The sequence below is a fragment of the Zalophus californianus genome, chromosome 8 (assembly GCF_009762305.2).
Source record: "Zalophus californianus isolate mZalCal1 chromosome 8, mZalCal1.pri.v2, whole genome shotgun sequence".
NCBI classification, from domain to species: Eukaryota; Metazoa; Chordata; class Mammalia; order Carnivora; family Otariidae; genus Zalophus; species Zalophus californianus.
In genome coordinates this window covers 8735880-8757411 of record NC_045602.1, presented here as the reverse complement: position 1 = coordinate 8757411, position 21532 = coordinate 8735880, and the positions used below count along the sequence as shown (strand labels likewise).

Here is a 21532-nt window from a genome sequence, read left to right as displayed (position 1 = left end):
CGAGTGCCATTATTTCTAGGCCTTGTCAGCAGACACATGTAGACTGAATATACTATATGTGCCAATCCATATGCACACACATGTTCATATTTAATTCTGTACTTAGCTATCCGTATATCTAGGCTACTAAAAATCATGAGTTCATACTGATACTTCTGATTCTTTTCCTACACCACAGGGCTCATTGTAGTCTTCTTCCTTTCTTTTTTATAATTTCTACTTCAGTCACTGAGAAACCTGGCTCTTTTGGGGCACCTGGGTGGCTCAGTCAGTTAAGGATCTGCCTTTGGCTCAGGTCATGATCGCCGAGCCCTGGGATCTAGCCCTACATAGGGCTCCCTGCTCAGCGGGGAGCCTGTTTCTCCCTCTCCCCCTGCCACTGCTCCTGCTTTTGCTCTCTGTCTGGTAAATAAATAAAATCTTAGAAAAAGAAAGAAAGAAAGAAAGAAACCTGGCTCTCATTATCTATAGTATATTTACTTGTTCAACTCTGGGAGACACATAAAATTATTTCAAAATTACTAATTCCTACCTCTGTGACAAACAACAGATTTACTAATTAAATTAGAATGTATTATTTTTGTGCAGTTCCTTTTGAGGTTAGCCTTATAGTATCTGTTACAGATATTGTTTTCCAAAGTTATTTAGGTTAATTTTTTTCATCCCTACCCCATTTGGTGTGGTTATGTTATTAATTTATAAAACAGGTTCATTTCTTACTGTTTGTATTCCATTTGGAGTATCCTCCCCACCTCCACCACATCCTGGTTAATTTTAATTGCTTATTTACAGTCTTTGTGATGTGTGGAGCATTCCTCTGGCTTTAAGAGTTAAAACGGTACCAACTGTACACTCAGAAGGATCCTTTCCTCCTACTGCCCCATTCCCATGCTCCCTTCTTTCCACCCTTTTCCCATCCACACCCGCCGTGGGCAAATCAGATCTTTTTAGTTTCTGGTTTATTCTTTCTGTATTTCTTTAGAATAGGAGAAGAGACTTGTCATAAATGTAGATTATGTATTCAGGCAATTTGAGAACTTCTCCATGAGACAGTTTTAAAATGTCTTTTCCAAATGTTTATTTAAAAAGATTTTAACCTCCAGTATGCTAGTCAAAAATTGTGGTTGAAATATTTATTTTCCCAAAAGCAGAGTGTTGTTCACATAGTTTACCTACTAGAAATTCTTTAGTCCCGCCAAAGTATTTATTCTGCAAGTGGTTATTCAAATTGATCTCCATCTTACCTCTCCCACCTTCATCATTGTGAAACTTTACTTTTAGCTGATTTGGACTTTACTGCCTTTTCTTTTTTCTTTTTTCTTTTCTTTTCTTTCTCTTCTTTCGTTTTCTTTCTTTCTTTCTTTCTTTCTTTCTTTCTTTCTTTCTTTCTTTCTTTCTCTCTTTCTCTCTTTCTCTCTTTCTCTCTTTCTCTCTTTCTCTCTTTCTCTCTCTCTTTCTCTCTTTCTCTTTTTCTCTCTCTTTCTCTCTCTCTCTTCTTTCTTTCTTTCTTTCTTTCTTTCTTTCTTTCTTTCTTTCTTTCTCTTTCTTTCTTTCTTTCTTTCTTTCTTTCTTTCTTTCTTTCTTTCTTTCTTTCTTTCTTTTATTTATTTATTTAGAGAGAGAACATGAGCAGGGGGAGGGGCAGAGAGAGAGAGGATCCCCGGCAGACTCTGTGCTGTGTGTGGAACCCAACAGGGCTCAGTCTCAGGAACCTGAGACCATGACCTGAGCCAAAATCAAGAGTAAGAGGCTTTAACTGACTGAGCCACCCAGATGCCCCTTCACTGCATTTCCTGATTATGCTTTATATAAGTCATTCTTGTTCCTTTATTTTTGCTTTTTTTTCTTTCTAAACTGTGATACTTCTTTCTCTCTCTTAAAGCCTAACTTGTCCCATCCTTTACAGCCTAACTTTATGCCAGTTATTTTTTTATCTTACCCTTTCCTCTCCCTCTAAACCTTAATGCTAAATAAATTTTTCTTCTAATGGCATTTTTTTTGGTGTGTGACCAGTTAGGTTTTAGCTGTTGAGTCTCACAGGATTCATTTTTTTAAAGTCTAATTTCTGTGGATACATGTGAAATGAGTTTTGTTTACTCTAACAAGTCTCTTAATGTTTCCTCTAACAGAAGTGTATAGAGTCCATGATAAAAATATACTCTGCCTTTTAAAGTTAGGCACTGTTGTTTTTCATCTTTTATTCTAAGTACTAATCCATACAAATTATTGCCCTCGTAATTTGCTCAATTATATTCAGAACTTTTATCTTATTAATTTATATTCAAACTAAAATGACTTCTATTCTCTATTTGCTATAAACTTGGGAAAGTAAAATCATTGAGTTATTGTTGCTAATTTGAAGAATGAAAAGATTGTTTTCGAAATTAATTTCCCATGATTAACATATATTTTATTGCACTTAAATACGTCTCCATAAATCATATTTACAAAATACATGGAACTTCCTTTTTCCAAGGTGTTCATAATACTTAGTATTTTGGGAATTTATATTAGCTTACTTATGAGGAATGTGGATGACATACTCTTTACCTGGCAGGTAAAGGAAATGGAGGGCATTTAAATTAATCTATAGACTTTGCAAGTTTGCACAGAGCTGGAGGTCAACGAATATTATTTAGCATTATACTATTATGGTGACTTAATTTTACAGCACACACACATACATGCTACAAAACACACATGCATACATGTATTTACAGTGGTTCTTGTCCTTGTCAAAAGACATCAGATAGAGATTGTCTTATTACCCACCGAAACTAAACACAGATAAAGGTGTTTTTTATCATTTTGCCAAATACCTTGATGCCACAGCTCCATATTTCTAAATATGTAGCTTTCAAATTGTTAAGGTCTTTTAATTTAAACATTTGATTTCCTCCATTTTTTCTTAATACAATAAGAACTGTTTCTTTATCCAGCCTCCAAACTAGGCTCTTTGTAATCTTAATTATTACAGTTTCTTTTGAAAACACCAAAGTTTCCTTTCTCTCTCATTCTTTTCCCCAGGTCACTGCCTTAAGATCACATTTTGTACTTCCCTTGTAACTACTTAGTAGTGTAAGAAAGAGAAACAAAAGATGTTGATTTGCTTGGGATTCCCGTGGAGTTTACTACTTTTTCCTTCTTCCACTGATGGAGCCTCCTGTGTTTTAGAGTTGAAAAGTTATCCTTGATTTCCTGTAATCTGGACACTTGTAGGCATTTCCTAATACTTTTATCTCCTGTCCTCCCAAAGCTGTATCAGCAATGAAGTTCTGTTGGTAGCAATTTGTAGCTACTATATATATATATACACACACACACACACACACACACACACGTATATATATATATATATATACGTATATATATATACACATACATACATATATGGATATATATAGTAATAAATGAATTAGTTGCATTTATGTGTGTATGTTTTTACATGCGACTGTTTTTCTTTATCTCTGCTCTTTACCAGACAGGCATGGTGCACTGTGATACAGCGGTTGGAACACCTGATTATATTTCACCTGAGGTTCTCAAATCACAAGGGGGTGATGGTTACTATGGGCGAGAATGTGATTGGTGGTCTGTGGGTGTTTTCCTTTTTGAGATGCTGGTGGGTAAGTAAATATTTTAACTTGTCTTTTTTTCAAAACCAATCTCATAACACTAGTTTTAAGTCAAGAATTTGAGAATCTAAGGAAATTAATTATGTCCTATGGAAGAAGTGGGATTTTTAAAAACTTTGAATTAGTTGTATCAGATAATGACAGATTATTAATTGGAAAATTAAAACCGAATTGTACTGGCACAGTGATTTAGTGGAATGTAAAAGGAATCGAAAGTATATTGCGGGGAAATAATCCTTCAGTGGGCCTTTTTGTGTGAAGAAAATGTTAGAACAAGAAACAAGTTTACAGCTGCCGTGGTCTTCTCATCTTAAGATTTTCTTGATCAGTAGTATTTGTTGTGAATATTTTAAGTATAAGGCTGTTAATATTTGTTCCAATAATAGAGAACTAAAAGTATTCTTTAGTTTGTTTACATAATTATGTAATTATTTTTGTTAACTATGTTTCTTCTGTTTATTACTTGTATTTACATATGGTTTTAATTCTAGTAAAATAAATCATAAATAGTTATTGACCATTTGATTATTGATAAAAATATTTTATAATATTTCATTCTCAGAAAACTCAGAGGCAAATCTAATAATTTCTTTCACTTTGACCAAGTCAAAATTTGAAAGGCTCAGGTGTTTCAAAACTTTTCTTTACGTCATAGATTTCATTCTTAAGATTTCCCATTCCTAAGTACTGGGGTCACAAAAATATCTTCTGGCTATGGAAGCCAATGACTAAATCATCTGGCTTGGGGATAAGGGCAGATACAGCTAAATCTATTTTCTGAGGCAAGTGGGATAAGGCTAATAACATTATATGAAACAACTTTAAAGTTGAAAATATATTTTTAGAAATTGGAGAATTTATTTTCTAGAGGATGACCCTAAAAAAAATTAGTAGTGGAAAATCTGTAAAATCTGTATAATTATTATGATTATTGCTTAAAAAAATCAGAACATTTTGGCAAATCTCAAATTTAAATAATAGTCATGGAATGTTTTTGTGGCATAAATTGTCTTCTCTTGATGACCATTTTGTGTATGTAGTATTGATCTTGCTATGCTTTAAACTCATGTCATAGTATGACCTAAGTTGTTTAGGGCCTTTGTTTTTGTAATGCATCTCTTTACATGCAGGGTATGTTCCCAGGTAGCTGTCCATTCTCCCCACCTCTGGCCCAATCTGATGATACATTAGGTGCATCTCACAATCCTTTTAAAGTGGAATTATTGTATCATTTGCCTAGACTCTCCTAGGGATTTGGAAAATAACAATTTGGAGAAAGTCATATAGCTCCTTTGAAGGGACCATTTAAATACCTGCTACTGTTTTCAACCCATGAGTTGAATTTAATGACTTTGAATGACATTGATTTACAGTATTCTGGGCTTACTCTGGTGCTTGCCTAGGTTGGTTAGCTCTGGACTTCATTTAAAGGACTCTACTGTCATTAAAAATGGCACTAGAAAAATCTCGAGTTCAAAGCACCCCTTTGCCCTCTTTGAAAACAAACAAAAACTACCTGAATACCCCCTTTTGAAATTTTGGATTGTCTGATTTGGGAAAGTCTGGTTTGTACTAAGGTGACTTATAGTTGAGTCATAGTGGCAGGGCCTTTAATTCTTGTGGCTTTAGATGAGTACTGGCCAAAATGGTGCCTTCAACTTTTTCTGTCTTTACACTCCATTGCCTCTTTAGCATAGCCACTAGTCTGCAAGAACACTGCATTGGGAGACCATTTCTGCCATTTTCAATTCTAGCTATGTGTCATCTTAAGCAAATTGCATGTGAAATAATAGGGCTGGTCTAACTCTTAGAGCTGCACTGTCCAGTTTATCATGATGAAAATGGTTTATGTCTGCACAGTCCAGTATGGTGAGCACTGGCCACATTGAGCTCTTGAAATGTGGGTAGTGTGACTAGGGAACTGAAATTTTTATTTTATTTAATTTTAATTAGTTTAGCTTTAAGTTTAATTAAACTTTAAATTTTAATTGAACTTAAATGTGGCTAGTGGCTACGGTATTGCATAACACAGCTCTAGAGAGTAATCTCAAAAAAGACTGATCCAGCTCCAGCATTAGAGGACTCTGATCGATCTGACCCTACTTAGTAATCTTCCCCATTGTAAAAACAATAACAAATTCTAGAGTCAGCATTGATTTTATTTTGCTTTTAAGAGTTGATGGTACATTGGTGTGGTTAAAATTTAAATACGTCCTTGGTATGTGCTGGTGTGTTTCGACTGAGACACATAGATCACTTGTTCTTCCATGCATGTGACTCATTTAAACTTAACATATTTAAATAATAGATGAAAAGTGTTTAATTTGTATTCTCTGTTACACTCAGTGTCTTCTTTCTTGGAATTTTAGGGGATACTCCATTTTATGCAGATTCACTTGTAGGAACGTATAGCAAAATTATGGATCATAAAAACTCACTATGTTTCCCTGAAGATGCAGAAATTTCTAAACATGCGAAGAATCTCATTTGTGCCTTCTTAACAGATAGGTAATATACATTGAATTTCTTTGTAGAGAGCCCTTAACTTTTAAATTTGTAGAAATGAAAGCATAGCTTTTATTTACATATGAAATCGCTCATTCTCTTTGTCCAAATTGCTTTTAATTCTAGGTTAGCCTTTTCCTACTGCTAGGCCTGGTATTGGGTTACTCTCGTCATTATGTGTGTGCAACCCCATTGTAATCTAACTCTAACCTTACCTTCATGTCTAAAAAGAAAAAATAGAACTTGGTAAGATAATGCATTTGAGAGAAATAAGACTTGTATTATTCACATTTTATCCTTTGAAGTGATTAAGCCATCTGACTCTTACTGTACAACTTTTGAGAGAAGAGTGTTTTGTGCAGATACTTGACAGGTTATAATCTCAAAAACTATTTGTATTTGACTTGGGAGCACCTCCTTCCCAGCCCTTTTTTATTTGCATTTGAAAAGAGTAAGTATGCCCTGGAAATTCTATGTTTCTTAAAACAAAGTAGGTGAACAACGCTGTGAAACCTGTCTCAAAAAGGGAAAGAATACTCTTTGGAGTTTCTTCCTTGGCCTTTCTATTCAGTTCTTTTAGATTTGTGGTAAGAGTCAGCCTGTCAAAGGACCAACCTTTATAGAGGAGTGCATGCACCATAGTCCAAACTTTACTCACCAGCATTATGATCTTAGGGAAATAACTTTACTTTTTGGGGAAATTTTACTTATGCATAAACAGTGGGATCAGATCAGATTGATAACTGAGGGCATTTCTAGCTCAAAAGTGCTATGATTCCTCAGCAAACCGTATTGTTTGTTAGCCAGTTGCTGTTACGAACAGTACTACAGTGACTGTCCTCATACATTTTTATCTTGCATACATTCTGTAGGATAAAGTTTTAAAGGTGGAATTCTAGGATACACACTTTAAAATTGATTTGGTGTTACAAAATTGACCCCCAGAATAGTCACAGCAGCGTATATTTCCATTGATGATAGTTACTTTCCTCATTCTCATCAAACTGAATATCATGAATTTTTTTTCCATCTGAAGCAAGAAAAGTTGCTGCTATTTTTTCTCATTAGAGAGCTTAATCATTTTATTATGTTTATCAATTATAAGATTTATCAATTATCAGATTAACAGACAATCCATGCTGATAAACTTAGAATAAATCCTGTATGTTTGATTTGGGACTAGATGGGTTGATGAGGATGACCATAATTTGTGCTGAAAGATAAAATATAAAACAGGACGTAGCACAAGTTAATGAAAGATTTGCCTTAGCAATTTATTGGGGGGGTGTGGTCTAAGGAATGATTGCAGGTAGAGAAAAGAGATTTGGAAAAGAATTTAATGCCATCATTGTGGCTAGCAGTACTTCCCTCTAAAGTTTACAGGGTTTTCTGTTTATATTAAACATGGCTCCAAGGGACATATAAAAAAACATGTTTTTTATTTCCATAAAATCTTCATTGAAAACTCAAAGGGTCAGAGAATGGAATTGTTAATATTGTTTTTCTTGTATTCAGAATGATTATTTTAATATAAATGTAGAGATATAATTTATCAGACTAAAGAGTGATAGTTTCTAACAATATGTGAGTTCTTTTTAAGAAGAGATTTTTTTAAAATTTTGATTAAATTTTTATTTTTTTAAAGATTTTTTAAAAATTTATTTATTAGAGAGCTAGAACACATGAGCGGGAAGGGGGAAGGACTGAGGCAGAAGGAGAGGGAGATAATCTCAAGCAGACTCTGTGCTACATTTTTATTAGAGAGACTCCGAATAACTCTTCTGTGTCTGAAGTTAAACCTGTCCATTTTACATCCTGGAGTTGGTCATGCAGTTTTGGCACACACAGGTGAATGTTTTTATTTGAAAGTCTCATGTGTACTTTTGTTTGATACAAGCTACAGATGGAAATACATTTCCCTTTCCATGGCATTTACTATACTTTACAGTCCTTTTAATCTAGAGAGATCATATATTGTAAAATTGGCATTGCCTGTTTTTGAAAAACATTTAAGGCAAAACTTCTAATAAAGATATCTCAGAGTCATTTGTGATCCTTATTTTGATCCTAGGCAAGATAAGAATTAATTAATTTTTTTGTAATCTTTTTATAATACAATCTTTAACTGCATTGTTTAGGGAGGTACGACTTGGGAGAAATGGGGTAGAAGAAATCAAACAGCATCCTTTCTTTAAGAATGATCAATGGAATTGGGATAACATAAGAGAGAGTAAGTCAGTAAATTTAAATATTTCCATTCCATCACATTTTAAATCTCAGAAATCGATTCCTCTTTTGAATTAGTACATGTTTGATACACTTAATGCTAACTAATTTTAAATTGAGAGGTTTCATTTCACATTTGTTCTGTGGCAATATCTATAACTAAATGTTCCTCAATACCTTAAACTAATTTGTATTCATTAACAATATTTCTTAATACTTTTATAATAAACAGATTTCTTATTTTGTCAAGTTTTTTTATGGATCTCAAAAATTTTCAGAATGGGGGAAATAGCCCTTAATTTGAATGTGTTTGAATTAATAAATCAGTAATTAGTTATGTAGACTGTACTTTGGTGAATACTAGAATAAGCCTAGTAATTCATTTTAACTTTATGTGTATTTGACAATTAATCCATTTTAAGAGTAAGAAATGTTTTACTTAAAGAATGTAAAAAGCCACAGACTAAAGAATGTGTGTGCAAGTTACTGCTGCTTGCAGTTTTAATACCTAGAATAATACCATATTGTTTTCCTTGTTTAATTGATTTGTCTGTACTTAAACCTGCTCTAATGTAGTAATAAAATACTTAGTAAGATTTTAATTTTTTGAAATGATAGAATATAAAACATGTTACCAAAATTTTCTATAGTAAATCATGTTACTGAATATATATTATTAATGTATAATGTATTGGTATTAATATATATTACTAATATGTAATTGATATAAAACAAAATCTGGGTGGTTAATGTATATTTTGATTATGAAGAAAATAATCCATTTCTTTTCTTTTAACAGCGGCAGCTCCTGTAGTACCTGAGCTCAGCAGTGACATAGACAGCAGCAATTTTGATGACATCGAAGATGATAAAGGAGATGTAGAAACCTTCCCGATTCCTAAAGCTTTTGTGGGAAATCAGCTACCTTTTATAGGATTTACCTACTATAGAGAAAATTTGTATGTGATTTGTTTGTTAGATTTTTATTGCTTTCAGGATTTAGCTGTAAAGAGTTATCTTACTGTGAGATTCTGGATTACAGAAGATAAAGTGTTAATTTGTTTGAAACTTCTGAGTTTTTTAAAAAGGACTATTGAAAGTTATTTTTCATTTAGTTCCATTATTTCTGAATGTTATTCATGTACAAATGTATGCAAGGTACTGTTCTGTATTCTTTGGGGGATAGAGAGTAAGACTACGTCTGAAGGAGCTTATCAACTAATAAGGGATATAAGAGAATACTATAGTCATAGTAAAGGATAGAAATGGGATATTTGCCTTAAGAAAGGTACCAAAATATCTGAGATGGTTCAGGAGAAAAATAAAAGTCACATCTCTGGGGGTGACGTAAGAAGTCAGGTAAGACCTCAGGGAGGGGAAGCATTTGTGAAGCTAAGAAAAGGTTTTGAGTGGCCAAAATGTAGGGAGGTTAGGTGAGAGTTGTGGGGAGATGAACAGTGAAAGCGAAAGTATGGCATGTTAGGACACATTGGGAGCAGAGTAGTGTGGTCCGGTAGGGCTCAAACACAAGGTGCATATTACTGTATTATATTCATTTGGAGGACCTAATGAGACTTTGAATTTCTTGCCTGTAAACCCTCCATGTAGCATAGAGTCTGGCACAAGGCCAATAAATACTGGTTGACTACAGTGAGTATTGGGTATAAAGATTAAAAATTATATTGGAGTTGAAGTTCACAGGAAGAATAAAGCAGCTGATGATTGTTGTGTGCTATACTGAGGGACTTTTGACTTTGACAGGCAGTGAGGAGTGAGGCATTATAGACATTTGAGAAACATATGTGTGAGAAACTTTGGATACTTCCATACATGTAATGGTAGGAGTGACCAGCCGTTTTGGTTTGCTCAGGATTGAGGGACTTCCTAGGATATGGCCAGGGACTTCGATGCTGAAACTAAGAAAATCCCCAGCAAACTAGGATGAGTTGACCACCCTGCCAACGATAGTATCCTAAAAACTATTGTAATGCTCACTAAAATGAGCATATGAGAGCCTGGATAAACCCAAGCGTATTTATAGGCAGTGGGAGAGGACCCAGTTAAACAGAGAAATTGACAGTTAAGTAGAAGTGATGATTTATGTATTAAGACCTGGGAATCAAGAGATGTCATCTTTGAGAAGGAGGAGAGATGTCTCTTTCTCAAAGATTTCTAGATAAAATAGTTACAGGAACTCAAAATGAGATGAAGAGGGGCAACTGTACATGTAGCACATGTAGTGACTCCAGTCTCAACAACATTAAAAACTGGAACATCCAGTAAGGGGGGGGGCGGGGAACAAAAAGTGCAGCATTTTAAATTATTGAAAATGATAAATATCTAGATGGGAAAATGTTGCTTCATTTAAAATATGTTGAGGTGATCAAAAAAATTTTTGTGGCTGGAGTTTAATTCTGATAATAATTTGGGGGTATTAGAAAATGGATTAAAATGACATGCAAAGGATTTATTTCCTGCCTTTCCTTCTAGGTTATTAAGTGACTCTTCATCTTGTAGAGAAAATGGTTCATTACAATCAAGGAAAAATGAAGTATGTATAGATTTTTACTACTCTGTTTTAGTCACATGTTCAACTAATTTAGTAATATCCATGTGTTTAAAAAGTTCGTATGATGCTACTTTTTGAATCGTTAGATGGCATTCTCTGTTGTAATACAGTTCAAAGAACATTGAAATGATTCATTTATTTGACAGGTATTGTGTAAGATACAGTGGCTAGTAAAAAGGTGAATTATACATGGCTTTAGGCTTAGTTGTAGTAGCAAAAGTGATAGAATAGGTTTATAAGCAACTATAATATCAGAAAATTTTTATAATAGTACTATAAAAGAGTATAGATAATAAGGTATAAGGGTACAGAAATAGTGGAGGAAGTAATATTTTGAGTGTTTAGGAATGATTTGGATAAAGGGTGATTTTATCAAACTTATAGTATTTTGTGGCCTCTAATTTCTGTGTACAAAAGTAAATCATATACACACATACACATTAATGAGGATGCTAAACATTTTTCTCCTTAAAACTTATAGAAAGTAAAAAAGTTGGTTAGATAATTCTGGTATGATTTATCTTAGGAATTTTATAAAGCCTACAAGCATTGTAAATTTCTGTGTTTTCTGTTTTGTTTTAAATAGGAAAGCCAAGAGGTATGTTGATGTCACGTAGGTTGAAAAACCGAAAAAGTGCATCGCTCTAGCAATGTTTTGATATAGCCATTTTCCACCTAGCATTTGGAGTAGTACATCTGCCTGAGAAAGAAGTTCCCAAGCTTTTTTTACAAAGTATTTCTTTCCTTATTACCCTTAACGGATCTATTGTTTAAATATGTATTAATGTAATTTTCTTAGTTTTATTTATCAAGAATATATAACTGATTAACATTATACTTTTATTTATACAAGAATATATAACTGATCAAATTATACAATAGCAGCCAAAAGCAGCTAAACTTGACTCGTTCATTGGCCTGTATATTCTTATTAGGGAAGAATAATAGTTTTGCTTAAGATTTATATTTAAGAAACCATGGGGAACCTAATCACTAGAAAGAATAATGGAAAGAACATTGGCCTTGGAATCTAATAGATTTGGATTGATTTTTGGCACAGCCACTTATTAGCTAAGCCATCTTGGCCCAGTTATTCACCTTTTTTGAATTTCAGTTTCTTTATTGAGTAGACACAACACTACTGTATTCTTAGGGTTGTTAGGATTAATGAAACAACATTTGTAAAGTGCTGCTGCTGTACTTAACGGCACAAAAGGAACTCAAAAAGTTAAATCCTTAATGAAGAAGGTGATGCTCCAAAAATGGATTATTTAATACTTTCTGTGATTTTAGTTTCTTTAAAGACCAACATATCTGGCCTAGAAGAAGATGTAAAGAATGGCAAGGAAATGACTTATAATCAATTAACTATCATTCATTGAAGAGTTATTGACTATAACTCTTTATAGTACTGTTCCTGGCACAGTGTAGGAAGATATAAAGAAGAGCTTAAATTCTTATTTTTTAGAGCAGTAATACATTTTTGAGCAAGTTCAAATATTCCAAGTATTTGTTTCAGATATAGACCTTTTCATCTTACAAGTACACACTGTGGAAGAACAGTGGAGGATATCAGAGGATATCCTTTATTCATAGTGAACGAGAGACTTGGTGTCATAGAAGAATTCTGCCAAGTTTAGAGCTTCTCACTCATATGTTTCCATGGTGTGGACATGTACATGTTTGCATACATGTGTAGTGGGATAGCAAGAGTTGGAGAATTTTTTTCCTCTGTCAGTAAAAGTCACATTAAGAAGGTACAGAAACTTTATGTACCATTATAGATGAAGTTATATTCAGCTCAGAAAACAGCTTGTCATTGTTTTCTTTAAGCCTTTTATATTTTAAGTGTGACCAAACTTTATAATTATAGTTTCTTGTTTCCTGACAGATTCAGAAAAAATTATACACATTAGAAGAACACCTTAGCACTGAAATACAAGCCAAAGAGGAGCTAGAGCAAAAGTACAAGTATGTTTTGTGGATAGTTAAATGTTGTGTTTTAAAATTTAAGTTTAAACATGTTATTAAAAATGAAGAGTTACAAAGTAATTATTTGATTATTTTTAAATCTATTTTTATTATGAATTAGAGATTTTACTTACTGTTTCTTTTGAAATTCTTTAGATCTGTTAATACTCGCCTTGAGAAAGTAACAAAGGAACTAGAAGAAGAGGTAAAGTTGCTCTATGCTTTTATTAACATTTTTGTCCACTAAAAGTTTTGATGCCTGACTTATCTGCAGACTTCTCTTAGAACTGTATTAATACATATCTTGATTTGTAGTCAGACCTACCTTCTAGCATTGGTGAACAGAACTAAAAGTACAGGATAACCATGATGATAGACTTTATTTTGTTATGTTTTTGCAAATTTGAGTTAATTTAGTATGTGTAGATATTGCAAGTAAAAAAAATTTGCATTTGTATTAATTACTTGGCTTAACAACAGAAAGTAACCATTGTTTCTTCCTTTAAGTTTCTGTTCATAACATTTTAGATCCATAGTTTATATCAAGTGAAGATGGTTCAGTGGTAATGGCATGTTTCAGGAAGTTTGACTTTCAGTAGTGAATAATGAATACTGTGGTCTTGATAGTTTAAGAGAGGTGTGCTATTTTGAAAATAATGGAAAATATTATTGTGAGTTTTAACAAAACAGTTATAGCTTATTTTTCAAGGTGTCTTTTATCTGCTTGAAATACTGAAATATTCTTTTCTTTGATTTTTATGCATACTTTTCTTTGGTAATAACTTTAAGCATTATTTCAGATTACTTTAAGGAAAAATGTGGAATCAGCATTAAGACAATTAGAAAGAGAAAAGGCACTTCTTCAACACAAAAATGCAGAATATCAGCGGAAAGCTGATCACGAAGCAGACAAGAAACGAAATTTGGAAAATGATGGTTTGTGGTGTAGAATATTAAATACTTACCAAGAAAAAAATTAAGTGTGTATGTATGTATGTGTTGTGTTGAAGCTTGCCACTGAAATGCTTTTTATCATAGTTAACAGTTTAAAGGATCAACTTGAAGATTTGAAAAAAAGAAATCAGAACTCTCAAATATCCACTGAGAAAGTGAATCAGCTCCAGAGACAAGTAGGTTGATCTCAGTTGTAGTAAGGATATTGAAATTTCAGTTGTAGTAAGGATATTGAAATTTCTTAATGATAACTTAATAATACTTTTAGTTGGCAATGTTACAAAAAGGCCTTCTTTGCCTCTGATTTTAAAGGGAGATTTTAAAGGGAAATCATTAGGAAAATATTCTTAGTTTTTTTCTTATTTTAAATAGTTTGTAATGGGGTACTAAATGGAAGTATTTTCATTATATATGCCTGTGTTTGTTGTTGTTTGATTTTGAATGGAATAACAGCTGGATGAAACCAATGCTTTGCTGAGAACAGAATCTGATACTGCGGCCCGGTTAAGAAAAACCCAGGCAGAAAGTTCAAAACAGATTCAGCAGCTGGAATCTAACAATAGAGATCTTCAAGATAAAAATTGCCTGCTGGAGACTGCTAAGTTAAAACTTGAAAAGGAATTTATCAATCTTCAGTCAGTTCTAGAATCTGAAAGGAGGGACCGAACTCACGGATCCGAGATAATTAATGACTTACAAGGTATTAAAAGTAGAGATTACACTTGAATTCATCTTGGTGATTTGTACTTTGGCAGTAACTTTAGATGATGGATAATGTGTTCGAGTAGCACATTTCTGAATATACTACTCTGTTATGTGAAGTTAGGGTGTTGGAAATGCATTGATACAAACTTTTATGAATAGAAGGTTTACTTTAAATTAGTGTGAAATATTTTAGGTTGTCAAACCACCTCTCAAGGTGGTAGTTTGGTTTTCAGTTGACTTCACTATAAGGCACTCTACCAACAGTTATAAAACTACTCATAAATAATAGCTCCAAACTATGAGGTGAATTCTAAAATTTTTTACTCTTAATTTAATATGTGGGCTTACTGTTTTTAAAATTTTGCAATTTTAGGTAGAATATCTGGCCTAGAAGAAGATTTAAAGAATGGCAAAATCTTATTAGCAAAAGCAGAGATGGAGAAGAGACAACTACAGGAGAGACTTACTGATTTGGAAAAGGTAAAACATATTCGGCTTTATATTTTCTAAGAAAATGACTATAGAATTTCAGATTGGAAAACTTCAAAATAAGGGAAATCAGGGGCACCTGGGTAGCTCAGTTGCTTAAGTAGCTGCCTTTGGCTCAGGTCATGATCCCAGGGGTCCTGGGATTGAGCCCCACATCGGGGGAGTCTGCTTTTCCCTCTCCCTCTGCCCCTGCTCGTGTGCTCTCTCTCTCTCTCTCTCAAATAAATAAATAAAATCTTAAAAAAAAATAAAATAAGAGAAATCAGTATGCTTTCAGTGGATGTTTCTCCTTAGGGATCCAAGGAAAACTCAAATTTTGACTTATAACATGTCTTAAAAATGATAGAAAGTTATCATGGCTTTGGCATTTAGAAGTTTTTCTTTAAAAATACTATAAGCCAGGGATAATTTCTAGACTGTGCAGTTAATGTGGTATTTTTGTTCACTTATTTATTCATTCGTTTAAGTATTTAAATGTGTCATCTGGGTTGAAATATCAGGATGCAGTCCTTGCTTGCCTTTAACAGTCTCACAGTTGGGTGCCTGGCTGGCTCAAATGGTAGAGCAGGTGACTCTTGATCTCAAGATCATGAGTTCAAGTTCCATGTTGGGCGTGGGACCTACTTAAAAAAAAATTGATTAAAGTAAGTCTCACAATCTAATGAGTAGCTTCTAAAGTAATAATAAGGTACACAGATAATTCTAATGCAGCATGGGTAAATAGAATGGTAGAAGAATGAATAGGGTATATTGGATGCACAGAATAAAGCCCCAGTCTGACAGGGCAGGATTGGTTGGCAAGGTAAAGGCACATTCTGAGTTGGGGAAGACAGCATGAGCAAAGGTACAGAGGATGGAAAATAGAAAAGGGATAGTTGGTGTATTTAATGCAAACTGTTCAGTATTTCTGGAGTACAGAGCAGGGGTCAACAAATTTTAATCTTTTAAGGGAGAGATGATAAATATTTCAGGCTTTGAAGGCCATATGGTCTCTGTTGCATCTCAGCTCTGTTGCAGTACATAAAGGAATGGGTGTGGCTATATTCCAGTGAAATTTTACAAAAATAGACATCAGACCAAAATTGGCCTGAAGACAGCGGTATGGTCCTAATGTTAAGTGTGAGGAATTCAGTGACCAGAATGAGGCTACAGAGCTAGGCATGAGCTAGATCATGAAAGATTTTGAATACTCTCTTAAACTTAGTTTCTTTAGGTAATGGACTAGCCACTGAAGGACTTTAAATTGGATGCTCTTACTAGAGGTACATTTAAGATAGATCATTGTGTACCATGAAGAGAATAAATTTGACGGGGACAAGATAAGAGGTAGGGAGACTAGTCAGAGGCTTTTTCAGTAATTCAGATAATGGAGAATTAACTAGTACAGTGGTTAAAAGGATGGAAAATAAGGATGAATCTGAGAAATATTTGGAGGAAGACTATTTGGCAGCACTTAGCGATTAATTAGATGAGGCATGTGTGTGGTACTTATTTAAGGATGAGTTCTAGGTTCCTACTTTGTGACAAGATATATAGTGGTACCGCTAAATAAAAAAGAAAAAAGGAAAACAGCTCTTTGAGAAGAGACAATGACAAATCCACTTTAGTCCTAAGTTTGAGGTGCCTGTGAGTCAGCCAAATTAGGATGTTTACAAAGCAGTAAACTGTTTGTTGAAGCTAGAAATATTTGAGAGTCATTGGTACAGAAGTAGCTGAAGCCCTATGAGTGAAAAACCTATTTGCGAAGAGATCGTTTAGAACGGTGGTTTTTCAGGGCAGAGTAGATTACTCTGTTGGTAGATTGAAAAAACCATTTTCAATATTAAAGATTTATTTGAAAAACAGAAGCAATATCTACATTTATGATACAAACTGTAGAGAACAAAAAATTATAAAATCTTTTTGAGAATAAATAGGAAATTGACATCTGTTGTTAAAGATTCCCAACTTAAAACAAGTCCCCTATGTAGAATATGAGAGGGTAAATGGTAGAGGGTCCTGGAAATTTATCTTTAGATACAGCAAAGGGAAATAATAGATATGTTTTAAAAATGAGAAATAATGATACACGAAGGGGGAGAAGCTTTGTGGCTGAAGAACACTACCTTCAGAGAACACCAACATTCAAGGAGCAGCTGGGGGAAAACTTCATAAGTGACAGAAAAGATGAGAACAGAAAGCGGGGAACTAAGTGAGTTCAGTGTCAGGTATGTCAAGGAAATAGTTTCAAGGGCAACAGTGAGTCTAAATGAGATAAAGACTGAAAATTGTTTGTTGAATCTGATGTTGAGAATATCATTGGTTACTCTCTTGAGGTCAAAGGCCCTCAGTGCAGATCTCCAAACAGTAGAGTGGAGGGATGGGACATGGGTGCCATGGGAGGGTGGATTCCATGGATCACTTTTATAAGAAGTTCGAGTGAAGAGAGGAGGAAAGGTATTGAACATTCTTAGCCTGTAAAAAACAACTTTATAAGTTTTTGAAATTGTGAGCCAGTCTTTTTTGTTGATAGTTGCTATTTTAAATCTTTAATAGGAAAAGAACAACATGGAAATAGATATGACATACCAACTAAAAGTTATACAGCAGAGCTTAGAACAAGAAGAAGCTGAGCATAAGGCTACAAAAGCACGGCTGGCAGATAAAAATAAGATTTATGAATCCATTGAAGAAGCAAAATCAGAAGCCATGAAAGGTATGCTTTTTTCCTAGGAGTTTTCCCACAGCATTATACTAAGAATTGATTCTGTAGTCAACTTTGATTTTGAAAAATAATTTTTTACATTTTATTGTCAAATATTGGGAACTGGAGAGAAAAAAACATTAGGGAAGCTTTATATACATATCACTTTTTTCCTTTATGGCAACAGTTATTTCTAAGATAGTAAGGCCCAAACACAAAATTACTCAACCAAATTTAAGGATCAGAGAGAAATTAATATTTCAGTGGTATCAGTAGTAACAAGCATACAGAGCATGAAGTTCTAGATATATTCAGATTTGGGGGGATTACCTCTTTTTGTAATATTTGGTTTGACATTTCACCAGTTTTTATAATAAAATTGTTGCCAGTTTATGTAAGATAAATGTTTTAAAAATAGTGGCTGACCTAACTAGAATATAAGCTCATTGAATATTTTGAACTCTGGCATGATGAAGATCCTAGCTAGATTTGGTCAAAGTCATCCACTACTAAGGAGTATAGGGTAAGATAACAGAGTTAACTTTTCCACAAACCAGCATGTATCTTGGAATTGTCTTAGGATAATTTCTTGTTTTCCTAACTGACTGCTTATAATTATGATGGATTTGAAGTTCCAAAGGAAATTAATAAAATACTCTTGTGAAAGATTCATAGAACTCTTAAGCAGAAGTTTTATTTCATACTGAAACACAACAGTTATGAATAACTTAGCAAGGAAATAGCTTTTCAATTATTGAATGTAATTAAAATTGGAGATTTTTTGGTTACAATCAGTTTAGTTTAAGGCACTAATTAAGGATGTTAAGAGATTAAATGAGTGCTTTAGTTAGAAAAATCTAATTAGAAGAGAGGAAGTTATTGGGTCGTGTTTCCTGTCAGTGGCTTAGAAGATAGAGTTGAATTTCTTTTGAGGTATAATTTAGGTGCGATAAAATGCAGGCACTTTTCACATTGTAATACACACATGTAACCACCATTCAAAACAAGTTGTGGAATCTGTGTTTTCATCACCTCAGTAAGTTCACTTGTGCCCCTTTCTATTCTCTGTGCCCACATTAGGGTGATTTTTTTAAGTGAGTACATCTGTCCATGTCTGGGTCTAAAAGCCTTTGGCTCTTTCTACTGCATGTCATGGCTTCCTTTGATTAAGAATATGGCTTACTAATGAATTACTAGTTATGCGACCTTGTCCACAGTTACCCTTTTTTTTTTTCTTTCGTTCATTGTTTCCTCTGAAGAGACAATTAGAGTATTAGATTGTTGTGAAAACCAAGTGCAACGATGGGGGAAAGTACTTAGAAATATTAGTTGTTACTAATAGAATGGGAAGAATAGTTTCATTTTTTTCACACTTTTGAAGACAGTTCATTAAAAATTGAAAATTCATAGGTTTATATAACTAATCAATGATAATCAGGTATCAAGCATTAGGTATGAAAGAGCAGAGGAGCCCAATTGAATTTGAACAGATTTTCTAATCAGTACATCAAAAGGTAATTCTGCAATGGTAATAACTGGCATTTAATATGAAATCACTTGCTTAGAGATAGACTTTGCCTGCTCTTCACTTCAAGATTTAAAAAGGCTTTTAAGGGGCGCCTGGGTGGCTCAGTCGGTTAAGTGTCTGCCTTCAGCCCCGCTCATAATCCTGGGGTCGTGGGATCAAGCCCTGTGTCCGGCTCCCTGCTCAGCAGGGAGTCTGCTTCTTCCTCTGCCCCTCCCCCTGCTCATGTTCTCACTCTCTCTCAAATAAATAAATAAAATCTTAAAAAAAAAGCTTTTAAAAGCCTTTTCTGATTAATATATTAAAAATTTATTACAAATCATTTAGAAAAGACAGGAAAGTATAAGGAAATAAAGATTAACCACAGTCTTACTAATCAGGAGGATATTTTGTATTTTCTCTGAAATATTTTATACTGTTTTGCATTTTTTCTTTTAAAATAATACTGTGAACATTCTCCTCAGGTCATTAAACGTTCTCCTTGAATAGTGAGCACTTATCAAATGCTTGTCATTTGCCAGGCAGCATTTAAGTGCCACACAAATATTAACTCAGAATCTTTTCGTAACATCCCTATGAGGGAGGGTAGGTACTGTTATCACCATTCTAGAGATGAGGAAATTGAACCTCAGAGAGGTTAATTAACTTGCCGAGGCACATAGTTAGGACATGTTAGAGTTAGGGTTTAACCTCAGGAAGTTTGGCCCCAGAGTTTTGTCCTTTATCATTTCCCCAAAATATAATTGTCTTCCTCTGCATAGTAATATGCTAATATGGAAAGAGCCATAGACATCATAAAAAATCTACCTGGAATGTTTAGGGTAAGAAGAGGAACACCGAGAGGCACAGAGTAGCAGGAAAATAAAATAAATATTTATTAAAAAGATGTAAGACTCTTTTAGAACCATCAGTGAAGGCAGAATTATTTTACTTCCATTGGAATAGATGTAATATTGCAGTGTGGTAGATTTTTCCACACTGCAAATGAAATAAATATCTGAATTCCAAGCATGAAACTGTTGACATTTCAAACTCATTAAGAAGGGTGATGAAAATATTAAATTGGAAATTTAAAAAATGTTTTTAAGCTATCATCATTTACTGTGATTTTTATAGCACTGTGTCATGCATGTATTTGATACGCATATTTTGTTTGTGAATTCATGATTGTGTCCATTTTTGTGGCAATAGAAATGGAGAAAAAGCTCTCAGAGGAAAGGATGTTAAAGCAGAAAGTGGAGAACCTATTGCTGGAAGCTGAGAAGAGATGCTCTATATTTGACTGTGACCTCAAACAGTCACAGCAGAAAATCAATGAACTCCTTAAACAGAAAGATGTGCTAAATGAGGATGTGAGTATGAAGTTTACTAATAAGTATTAATAAACTATGTAATAAATTCATAGTCAGGTTTCTCTGTGATGATGTGTAATGATAGTTTCATAATTTAAAATTTTTTCTTATAAAATAATATTCTGCAGCCTTTAATTTTACTGAATTTGGCTGATAATGCTAAATAATGACACATAACTTAAAAATTTTTAAGTTATTTTTACCTTAAAGACCATATTTTATTTAAATAGGACATCAGAAATATGTAAAAATATATTCCCATGGAATGAATTAACTGCCTAAGGGCAAAGTCTGTTTTGCATGATCATATTTGCTGCAAGCTTCATTGATAAGAAAAATCAAATCATTACTTATATTTTACCAAGTAGACAATTTATTTTTTAGGTTAGAAATTTGACATTAAAAATAGAGCAGGAAACTCAGAAGCGCTGCCTTACACAAAATGACTTGAAGATGCAAACACAGCAAGTTAACACACTAAAAATGTCAGAAAAGCAGTTAAAACAAGAGAATAATCATCTCATGGAAATGAAAATGAGCTTGGAAAAGCAGAATGCTGAACTTCGAAAGTAAGTAAATTGAGACAAAGTTTTATTAATATGTACAACTATCCACATGTAAATTATCTTAATTTTGACTTACCTGGTGATTTTCTTTTGATCATTTCATAGTCTTGACCACATTTGCCCTTTTTTTTCTGTATAAGTAATGTGTTGAGTGCCACTGTTGTCCTTCAGGAAGATTATATTTGCTTCCCCAATGATTTCTTACTACTTCTACCTTATTATGATAGAATGATAGAATGTTGCTGTTGGACTAGAAGAAACTCTCTGGGATTTTCACTTCATGCTCTTAAGATTCCTTCTCAGCACTGTTCTTCAAGCTTACTGTCCATGTACTTTTTGTTTGTTCCTTCAG

At 33.6% G+C, this 21532-nt stretch overlaps 1 protein-coding gene across 8 annotated transcripts in view; it reads left to right on the top strand.

The window, feature by feature from the left end:
* Positions 1-21532, top strand: part of ROCK2 (Rho associated coiled-coil containing protein kinase 2) — a 149791-nt gene that overhangs the window by 99013 nt on the left and 29246 nt on the right. For all 8 annotated transcript variants that reach the window (XR_003524518.1, XM_027620937.2, XM_027620938.2 and 5 more), the window contains exons 6-20: positions 3482-3626; positions 6005-6143; positions 8279-8370; positions 9166-9325; positions 10857-10917; positions 11522-11533; positions 12827-12906; positions 13063-13111; positions 13707-13842; positions 13945-14036; positions 14314-14560; positions 14939-15045; positions 17590-17749; positions 20454-20614; positions 20999-21183. Coding sequence is in view for 7 of the 8 variants with exons in the window: in XM_027620937.2 (XP_027476738.1) it covers positions 3482-3626; positions 6005-6143; positions 8279-8370; positions 9166-9325; positions 10857-10917; positions 11522-11533; positions 12827-12906; positions 13063-13111; positions 13707-13842; positions 13945-14036; positions 14314-14560; positions 14939-15045; positions 17590-17749; positions 20454-20614; positions 20999-21183 (1826 nt within the window). In the remaining variant the exon portion in view is untranslated. The remainder of the gene's footprint in view (positions 1-3481; positions 3627-6004; positions 6144-8278; positions 8371-9165; positions 9326-10856; positions 10918-11521; positions 11534-12826; positions 12907-13062; positions 13112-13706; positions 13843-13944; positions 14037-14313; positions 14561-14938; positions 15046-17589; positions 17750-20453; positions 20615-20998; positions 21184-21532) is intronic.